This window comes from Heptranchias perlo, chromosome 3 (assembly GCF_035084215.1).
Source record: "Heptranchias perlo isolate sHepPer1 chromosome 3, sHepPer1.hap1, whole genome shotgun sequence".
NCBI classification, from domain to species: domain Eukaryota; kingdom Metazoa; phylum Chordata; class Chondrichthyes; order Hexanchiformes; family Hexanchidae; genus Heptranchias; species Heptranchias perlo.
The window spans coordinates 36323987-36334533 of NC_090327.1; the positions used below are offsets into that span (position 1 = coordinate 36323987).

The 10547-nt window shown below is 44.7% G+C and overlaps 1 protein-coding gene across 1 annotated transcript; it reads left to right on the forward strand.

Annotated features, from left to right (window-relative positions):
- The first annotated feature begins 493 nt into the window (after window positions 1–493).
- wnt3a (wingless-type MMTV integration site family, member 3A) lies at window positions 494–9498 on the forward strand. The gene is made up of 3 exons (XM_067975156.1): window positions 494–728; window positions 7942–8207; window positions 9019–9498. The coding sequence occupies exons 1-3, from the start codon at window positions 593–595 to the stop codon at window positions 9496–9498; spliced, it is 882 nt and encodes a 293-aa protein (XP_067831257.1). The 5' UTR covers window positions 494–592.
- Window positions 9499–10547: the final 1049 nt, after the last annotated feature.

The window sequence follows — 10547 nt, forward strand, 5'->3', positions numbered from 1 at the left end:
GAATCATGAACAATTCATGGACAGGAGATGGGGTCTATAACCCATGCCTTAAAAAAAATGACACAACTAGTAAATTGCCCTTGCCGTTACCCATGATCATTTGATGAATATAAATTTTGTTTTATATACAAGATGTTGGGGGGGAGAGAGAGAGACTTTGCTTCACGGTACCAACTAGTGGCCAGATCCTGCACCTACATTGTGACTATTGACATGGCAAAATTGAATGGGAAATGTTGACATATCCCTGCTTCCCTTATTGTTTCTGCTCAGTGTGTTAGGCAGAATATCTATACCATGATTGGTTACTCTGACTTTCTGGGTGGACGTCGGCTTGTTGAGAAACATTCAACAGTATGAATATTTCATCATATTTTAATCTTTTTTTAAAAAATCATTCATTTAAGCAAAAGAAATCCTGAGAAAGTTCTGTGCTCCCAACCTGCAACCTCTGATTAATAAGGTTCTTCCTTCCTTTCATTGCAGGTCTTTAGCGGTTGGTCATCAATACTCGACACTGGCGACTCAGCCCATACTGTGCGGGAGTATTCCCGGCCTTGTACCAAAACAGCTGCGGTTTTGTCGGAATTACATGGAGATTATGCCAAGTGTGGCGGAAGGGGTGAAAATCGGAATTCAGGAATGCCAGCATCAATTTCGAGGCAGGCGATGGAACTGCACGACTGTTGACGATAATTTGGCGATCTTTGGACCCGTGTTGGATAAAGGTAATTAAATTATATTATCATCCACGGAAAGGATACCTCTGCCCTATTACAATGGGGCACTGTAAACCTGACTAATCTTATTGTTGAGAGTCGTAAAGGGCCATTGTTTGACCCTTTGCTCCTGCTGGGGAGCGCAAGCCACTGGGAGAGCAGATCAGAAATTTGAGGGCACTCTGCAAATGATTTTCCAAAATATGCCTCCAGAGAGGTGAGACTCTTTCCTCACCCTGAGAAGCGCAAAATTGGAAAATTACCACTGTAATATATAAAAAGTATCTCTTGTCTAGGCCTCCTCAACAATGCTTCCTCACACTACACAACGATATCTGGGATAGAGAGATGTATATCTAAATTTGCAGATGACACAAAATTAGGAGGAATAATAAGTAGTGCAAAACTGAGCAGGAAGTTGCAAAGGGACATAGACAGATTAAATGAGTTGCAAAAACTATGGCAGATGGCAAGGGTTGAGGTCATTCAGTACAAAAATCATTTACAGCTAGCTGACAGGCACAGAGAGCGATCAAATGGCTAATGGAATCATAGAATGATATAACACAGAAGGAGGTAATTCGGCCCATCGTGCCTGTGCTGGCTCTTTGAAAGATCTATCCAAATAGTCCCATTCCCCTGCTTTTTCCCATAGCCCTGTAAATTTTTCCCTTTAAGTATTTATCCAATCCCTTTTGAAAGTTACTATTGAATCTTCTTCCATCACCTTTTCAGGCTGTACATTCCAGATCACGACAACTTGCTGCGTAAAAATAAATGTACCCGTCCCACTTCTGGTTCTTTTACCAATCACCTTAAATCTGTGACCTCTGGTTACTGATTCTTCTGCCACTGGAAACAGTTTTTTCTTATTTACTCGATCCAAACCATTCATGATTTTGAACACCGGTATCAAATCTCCTCTTAACCTTCTCCACTTCCCAGCTTCTCCAGTCTCTCCACATATCCAAAGTCCCTCATCCCTGGCATCATTCTAGTAAATCTCTTCTGCACCCTCTCTAAGGCCTTTGCATCCTTCCTATAGTGTGGTGCCCAGAATTGAACACAATACTCCAGATGAGGCCTAGCCAGTGTTTTATAAAGGTTTAGCATAACTTCCTTGCTTTTGTACTCTATGCCTCTATTAATAAAGCCCAGGATCTCATATGCTTTTTTAACAGCCTTCTCAACTTGTCCTGCCACCATCAAAGATTTGTGTACACACCCCCAGGTCTCTCTGTTCTTGCACCCCCTTCGAAATTGTACCATTTAGTTTATATTGCTTTTCCTCATTCTTCCTACCAAAATGTATCACTTTACATCTCTCTGCATTAAATTTCATCAACCACGTGTCTGCCCACTTCACCAATCTGTCTATGTCCTCCTGAAGTTTGTAACTATCCTCCTCATTGTTTACAATATTTTTCTGAGTTTTGTGTCATCTGCAAACTTTGAAATTATGCCCTGTATACCCAAGTCCAGATCGTTAATATATATCAAATAGAGCTGTGGTCCTAATACTGACCCCTGGGGAACTCCACTGTATACTTCCCTCCAGTCTGAAAGACAAACGTTCACCACTACTCTCTGCTTTCTATCCCTTAGCCAATTTCCTATCCATGCTGCCTCTGTCCCTTTAATCCCATGGGCTTTCATTTTCCTTACAATACTATTATGTGGTACTTTGTCAAACACCTTTTTTGAAAGTCCATATACATACACATCAACCCCACTACCCTCATTAACCCTCTCCATTACTTCATCAAAGAACTCAATCAAGTTAGTCAAACAATTTGCCTTGAACAAATTTGTGCTGACTTTCATTTATTAGCCCAATTATTTTTGTCTTGGATTATTGTCTCTAAAAGTTTCCCCACCACTGATGTTAGGCTGACTGGCCTGCAGTTGCTGAGTTTATCCCGCTCCCCTTTTTTGAACGGGGTGCAACATTTGCAATCCTCCAGTCCTCCAGCACCATCCCCATATCCAAGGAGGATTGGAAGATTGTGGCCAGAGCTTCCGTAATTTCCACCCTTACTTCCCTCAGTAACCTAGGATGCATCCCATCCGGACTGGGTTACTTTTCTACTTTGAGTACTACCAACCTTTTAATTACCTCCTCTTTAGCTATTTTTATCCTATCCAATATTGCTACAATCTCCTCCTTTACTGCTACAATAGCAGCATCCTCTTCTCTAGTGAAGGCCATTGCAAAGTACTCATTTAGTACCTCAGCCATGTCCTCTGCCTCTACAAGAAGATCTCCTTTTTGGTCCCTAATCGGCCCCACCCTTCCTTTGACTACCCTTTTACTAATTATATGTTTATAAAAGACTTTTGGATTCCCTTTTATGTTAGCTGTTAATCTATTCACATAGAAACATAGAAAATAGGAGCAGGAGTAGGCCATTCGGCCCTTCAAGCCTGCTCCGCCATTCAATATGATCATGGCTGATCCTCTATCTCAATACCATATTGCCGCTCTCTCCCCATACCCCTTGATGCCTTTTGTGTCTAGAAATCTATCTAGCTCCTTCTTAAATATATTCAGTGACTTGGCCTCCACAGCCTTCTGTGGGAGAGAATTCCATAGGTTCACCCCACTCTGAGTGAAGAAATTTCTCCTCATCTCAGTCCTAAATGTCCGACCCCGTATCCTGAGACTGTGACCCCTTGTTTTGGACCCCACAGCCAGGAGAAACAGTCTCCCTGCATCCAATCTGTCTAGCCCTGTCAGAATGTTATATGTTTCAATGAGATCCCCTCTCATTCTTCTAAACTCGAGTGAATACAAGCTGAGTCGACCCAATCTCTCCTCATACGACAGTCCTGCCATCCCAGGAATCAGTCTGGTGAACCTTCGCTGCCCTCCCTATATGGCAAGTATATCCTTTCTTAGGTAAGGAGACCAGAACTGCACACAATACTCCAGGTGTGGACTCACCAAGGCCCTGTATAACTGCAGGAAGACATCCTTGCTCCTGTACTCACATCCTCTTGCAATGAAGGCCAACATAAGGTTAAATCTCACGGGATCCAAGGTGAGGTAGCCAATTGTATACAACATTGGCTTGACGACAGAAGACAGAGGGTGGGTGTAGAGGGTTGTTTTTCAAATTGGAGGCCTGTGACCAGCGGTGTGCCTCAAGGATCGGTGCTGGGTCCGCTGTTATTTGTTATTTATATTAATGATTTGGATGAGAATTTAGGAGGCATGGTTAGTAAGTTTGCAGATGACACCAAGATTGGTGGCATCGTGGACAGTGAAGAAGGTTATCTAGGATTGCAACGGGATCTTGATAAATTGGGCCAGTGGGCCGATGAATGGCAGATGGAGTTTAATTTAGATAAATGTGAGGTGATGCATTTTGGGAGATCGAATCGGGCCAGGACCTACTCCGTTAATGGTAGGGCGTTGGGGAGAGTTATAGAACAAAGAGATCTAGGAGTACAGGTTCATAGCTCCTTGAAAGTGGAGTCACAGGTGGATAGGGTGGTGAAGAAGGCATTCAGCTTGCTTGGTTTCATTGGTCAGAACATTGAATACAGGAGTTGGGATGTCTTGTTGAAGTTGTACAAGACATTAGTTAGGCCACACTTGGAATACTGTGTACAGTTCTGGTCACCCTATTATAGAAAGGATATTATTAAACTAGAAAGAGTGCAGAAAAGATTTACTAGGATGCTGCCGGGACTTGATGGTTTGACTTATAGGGAGAGGTTAGACAGACTGGGACTTTTTTCCCTGGAGAGTAGGAGGTTGAGGGGTGATCTTATAGAAGTCTATAAAATAATGAGGGGCATAGATAAGGTAGATAGTCAAAATCTTTTCACAAAGGTAGGGGAGTCTATAACGAGGGGACATAGATTTAAGGTGAGAGGGGAGAGATACAAAAGGGTCCAGAGGGGCAATTTTTTCACTCAAAGGGTGGTGAGTGTCTGGAACGAGCTGCCAGAGGCAGTAGTAGAGGCGGGTACAATTTTGTCTTTTAAAAAGCATTTGGACAGTTACATGGGTAAGATGGGTATAGAGGGATATGGGCCAAGTGCAGGCAATTGGGACTAGCTTAGTGGTATAAACTGGGCGACATGGACATGTTGGGCCGAAGGGCCTGTTTCCATGTTGTAAACTTCTAACATACCATTTGTCTTCCTAACTGCTTGTTGCACCGGACTGTTTACTTTCAGTGACTGGTGTACAAGGACACCCAGGTCCCTTTTGTACATCAACATTCCCCAATCTATCACCATTTAAATAATACTCTGCCTTTCTGTTTTTCCTTCCAAAGTGGATAATATCACATTTTTCCACATTATACTGCATCTGCTATGTATTTGCCCACACACTCAACTTGTCTCAATCGCCTTGAAGCCTCTTTGCATCCTCCTCACAACTCATAATCCCACCTAGTTTTGTGTCATCAGCAAACTTGGAAATATTACATTTGGTTCCCTCATCCAAATCATTGATATATATTGTGAATAGCTGGGGCCCAAGCACTGATCCCTGCGAAACCCCACTAGTCACTGCCTGCCACCCCGAAAAAGACACATTTATTCCGATGCAAAGGAGAGCAAAGAGGCCAAACCCAGTTCGAGGAAACGGATTTTTTTTATTCCTTCATGGGATGTGGGCATCGCTGGCAAGGCCAGCATTTATTGCCCATCCCTAATTGCCCTTGAGAAGGTGGTGGTGAGCCGCCTTCTTGAACCGCTGCAGTCCATGTGGTGAAGGTTCTCCCACAGTGCTGTTAGGTAGGGAGTTCCAGGATTTTGACCCAGCAACGATGAAGGAATGGTGATATATTTCCAAGTTGGGATGGTGTGTGACTTGGAGGGGAATGTGCAGGTGCTGTTGTTCCCATGTTCCTGCTGCACTTGTCCTTCTAGTTGGTAGAGGTCGTGAGTTTGAGAGGTCCTGTCGAAGAAGCCTTGATGAGTTGCTTCAAAGCATCTTGTGAATGGTACACACTGCAGCCACGGTGCGCCGTTGGTGAAGGCAGTGAATATTTAGGGTGGTGGATGGGGTGCCAATCAGGTGGGCTGCTTTGTCCTGGATGGTGTCGAGCTTCTTGAGTGTTATTGGAGCTGCACTGATCCAGGCAAGTGGAGAGTATTCCATCACACTCCTGACCTGTGCCTTGTAGATAGTGGAAAGGCTTTGGTGAGTCAGGAGGTGAGTCACTCGCCGCAGAATACCCAGCCTCTGACCTGCTCTTGTAGCCACAGTATTTATTTGGCTGATCCAGCTAAGTTTCTGGTCAATGGTGACCCCCAGGATGTTGATGGTGGGAGATTTGGCGATGGTAATGCCATTGAATGTCAAGGGGAGGTGGTTAGACTCTGTCTTGTTGGAGATGGTTATTGCCTGGCACTTGTCTGACGCGAATGTTACTTGCCACTTATGAGCCCAAGCCTGGATGTTGTCCAGGTCTTGCTGCATGCGGGCACGGACTGCTTCATTATCGCAAGGGTTGAGAATGGAACTGAACACTGTGCAATCATCAGCGAACATCTTCTGACCTTATGACGGAGGGAAGGTCATTGATGAAGCAGCTGAAGATGGTTGGGCCTAGGACGTTGCCCTGAGGAACTCCTGCAGCAATGTCCTGGAGCTCAGATGATTGGCCTCCAACAACCACTATCATCTTCCTTTGTGCTAGGTATGACACCAGCCACTGGAGAGTTTTCCCCCTGATTCCCATTAACTTCAATTTTACTAGGGCTCCTTGGTGCCATACTCGGTCAAATGCTGCCTTGATGTCAAGGGCAGTCACTCTCATCTCACCTCTGGAATTCAGCTCTTTTGTCCATGTTTGGACCAAGGCTGTAATGAGGTCTGGAGCTGAGTGGTCCTGGCAGAACCCAAACTGAGCATCGGTGAGCAGGTTTTTGGGGAGTAAGTGCTGCTTGATAGCACTGTCGACGACACCTTCAAACACTTTGCTGATGATTGAGAGTAAACTAATGGGGCAGTAATTGGCCGGATTGGATTTGTCCTGCTTTTTGTGGACAGGACATACCTGGGCAATTTTCCACATTGTCTGGTCGATGCCAGTGTTGTCGCTGTACTGGAACAGTTTGGCTGGAGGCACGACTAGTTCTGGAGCACAAGTCTTCAGCACTACAGCCGGAATGTTGTCGGGGCCCGTAGCCTTTGCTGTATCCAGTGCACTCAGCTGTTTCTTGATATCACGTGGAGTGAATCGAATTGGCTGAAGACTGGCTTCTGTGATGGTGGGGATATCGGGAGGAGGCCGAAATGGATCATCCACTCGCCACTTCTGGCTGAAGGTGGTTGCAAACGCTTCAACCTTGTCTTTTTCTCTCACATGCTGGACTCCGCCATCATTGAGGATGGGGATGTTTACAGAGCCTCCTCCTCCTGTTAGTTGTTTAATTATCCACCACCATTCACGACTGGATGTGGCTGGATTGCAGAGCTTTGATCTCATCCGTTGGTTGTGGAATCGCATAGCTCTGTCTATAGCATGTTGCTTCCGCTGTTTAGCATGCATGTAGTCCTGTGTTGTTGCTTCACCAGATGCAACTACATAAGTTAGGACTCTGCAGTCCTGAAAATAGAGACGTCAGAGGGGATCTTGAATGGGATTGAGAAAGTAACTCTGGAACTGTGTTTTCAGATATGCGAAGGAAGCAGGACAGGAGGGTATGGGGTCAGGGTTCGGAAGGACAAGTTTAAGGCAGACATTAGCAAGTACTTCTTTATACAGCAAGCGATCAATTGTTGGAATGGGTTGACATGAAGGGTTGCACACTGGCTTCAATTATGAAACAGATGTTGTAATGGGAATACGGTCGGGTTGGTATTGTGGCAGGATGTGATCAAATGGGCTGAAGTGTCATTTTTATCCCAACCAATCTTGTTATCTCTGCTGAGAGCCAAAGGAGAAGAGGTTTTGGGGCAGCAAGTGGCCCTTCGGCTGTTTTATGTGTACGAGTGATGTAAACTAGGGTCAAAGGAATAGAGGAGCTGATTTCTGCAATGGTGGGATCTGGGAGAATGGAGAGCAGGTACTTGTAATGAGTTCTCAGTGATACCTGTGCCCCACATACTGAATTTAATATATAATAAATGTTTTTTTTCTTTCCCACTCTATCCAAACTTGGTGTTGCCTTGAATTATAGGCCTTGGTTTTCAATTTTTTTTTAAAAAGTGCTTTTTTGTCATTTCTATAAGTTTTTTGGTGTCTCTTTGCAGCAACAAGGGAATCCTCTTTTGTTCACGCCATCGCCTCGGCAGGGGTCGCCTTCGCCGTCACCCGCTCGTGCACTGAGGGCACTGCGAACATCTGCGGCTGTGACACCCGGCACAAGGGTCAGCCAGGGGGAGGCTGGAAGTGGGGAGGCTGCAGCGAAGATGCTGAGTTTGGGAGCATGGTGTCCCGAGAGTTTGCGGATGCCCGAGAAAACAGACCAGATGCACGGTCCGCCATGAATCGGCACAACAACGAAGCCGGCCGCATGGTCAGTGTTCATTAAGGTGGGAGTGGGGGAAACGCAGCAAGCTCAGGGTAAACACACTCGACCTGTCATGTGGTTGGGAACATAAAGAGACATGAAATCGGGAAAAAAACCAACAATCCCATTCCTTTGAAAGAAAGAAAGCAAGACCTGAGGTTGTATCCCTGGTCTCTGGTGAATTAGCTGATCTCAGGGAGGGCAGTTTATGGGGCCTTGATGCTCCTGTGGGTGACACTGGCATGAATTTAATGCCACATTTCATTCCCATTTCTAATTGTATTGAGGGCTTTAAGAGTCAATCATGGAGTGTGGACTAGAGTCCAAGGCCCAGATCAGATAGGAGTGGCAGATTTCCTTCCCTGAAGGACATTAGTGAACCAATTGAATTTTTATGATTTTATCTTGTGCCAGCCCACAAATCACTACATTTAATTAATTTCAATTTCTCAACTTGCCAAGAACTCATGACTTCTGGATTGCTAATCCAGCACCATCGCCACTAGGCTACCATGTCCAATACTGACTGATATCTTTGGATGAAGCACTGGAGGGCTGGCAGGACCTATGGGACACTACTACCACATGAGCACATTCAGCTGAGGACACTGGGGAAATTATTCCTCCCCCCTAAACTTTCCTTCCCCTTTAAGAGAACATTGAGTGGGGATAGTATCAGAACTTGAAATGCATCATGTGCTCAGTAGGGCCATCATTTTCTGGGCTGATGGGAATCATGTGAAGTGTTGTGGTTGGTTGAATGGGATGGCCCGAATCGTAAGTAATTAAGGTGTCACTGTTCCATTGCCTTTTGCAGGCCATTTTGGACCATATGCACCTGAAGTGCAAGTGCCATGGATTATCAGGGAGCTGTGAGGTGAAGACTTGCTGGTGGTCGCAGCCTGACTTCCGTGTGATTGGAGATTACTTAAAAGACAAGTACGACAGTGCCTCCGAGATGATCGTTGAGAAACATCGAGAGTCCAGGGGTTGGGTGGAGACCCTTAGTCCCAAGTATGCCTTCTTCAAACTTCCAACAGAAAGAGATTTGGTCTACTATGATTCCTCACCGAATTTCTGCAACCCCAACCCTGAGACCGGTTCATTTGGCACCCGGGACCGAACGTGCAATATCACGTCACACGGAATCGATGGATGCGACTTACTATGCTGCGGCCGTGGGCATGACACAAGGACTGAGAAACACAGGGAGAAGTGTCACTGCATCTTCCACTGGTGCTGTCACGTGAGCTGCCAAGAGTGTACACGCATCTACAATGTTCATACTTGTAAATAGAAGGAGGAAGAGGCTCCCCCTGAAATTGGTGATGGTCCTGAACTGAGATGTCTTACTAGATGTAGAAGGTTAAGATCTTAAGCCAAGGATCATCTTCGAGCCCATGGATTGATCTTGCTCTGGAGACAATGCCTTTTAAATACTCAACTAGGAAAGAACCAGCGTTGGCCAAATCTTCACACAGTTTAACCTTGGGACCTGATCGCAAAGAAGGACAAAAACATGATCGTAATCCTTATAGAATTGGAAAACCTTCAAGGTATGGGTGTCCAACACACAAATAAGTTGTGTCTGAAAGAACAAAATGGATCTTAAGCTCTGCTATCCCACATTTAAGTCAAAGAAATGCAACAAACCTTTGCTCGAGATCTGAAAGGGAATCCCAGAAGAGGGAGAGAGACAGATCTTTCTAATGAACATTCTGAAGGCGCAAAAAGAGAACACAACAACAAGCCCTAATGGGCAGATGCAGTAGTGCAATTATTGTAGAGCTGTTAAGGTCTTTTGATTAAATTCTAACATAGTAGGTTATCTAAGAACTTCTGAATGCCACCAGTGAACAATCAGACTATTTCAAGAGCTATTAATCCATTTACTCTTGTTTCCTGATGTGATTGTTCGCTTTGAGGTGGCTATATTTTGCGAGAGTAGATTGCCCACCATGGAACTGAGTGAAAAGATTTACTCGGGTTGCCCATTATCTCAAATATTTATTCAGTCAAATCAAGTTGGAATACTGAAAGTTGATTGGTTATAGGTGGTCCTCATTTATTGACTCTGGGCAGTTAATCCCCAGTGAGAACACCTTTGACGATATCCTACTGTTGGTGTGATATTCAACCATCTGATAATATGAGAGCTTTCATTTTAATTTTGGGATAGAACAAGCCCCCTCCCAGTTTTCTGACATTCTAGCACATCCTCCATGGCAGCAAGTTTTTCAGGTGTTGGAAAATGGTGTAATGGTACCATAGTACAGAAGTGTCCAAAATGGAGACCAAAGTTGAGATTTGGATTTTTATCATATAAAATGGTCCATGAACTTCTGC

Excerpts from the sequence above, each read along its gene's own strand:
- wnt3a (XM_067975156.1), top strand. The coding sequence starts at position 593 with ATGGAGATTATGCCAAGTGTGGCGGAAGGGGTGAAAATCGGAATTCAG. Across the intron at positions 729-7,941 it reads TGGACCCGTGTTGGATAAAG|CAACAAGGGAATCCTCTTTT; the intron begins GTAATTAAATTA and ends GTCTCTTTGCAG. Across the intron at positions 8,208-9,018 it reads ACAACGAAGCCGGCCGCATG|GCCATTTTGGACCATATGCA; the intron begins GTCAGTGTTCAT and ends TGCCTTTTGCAG.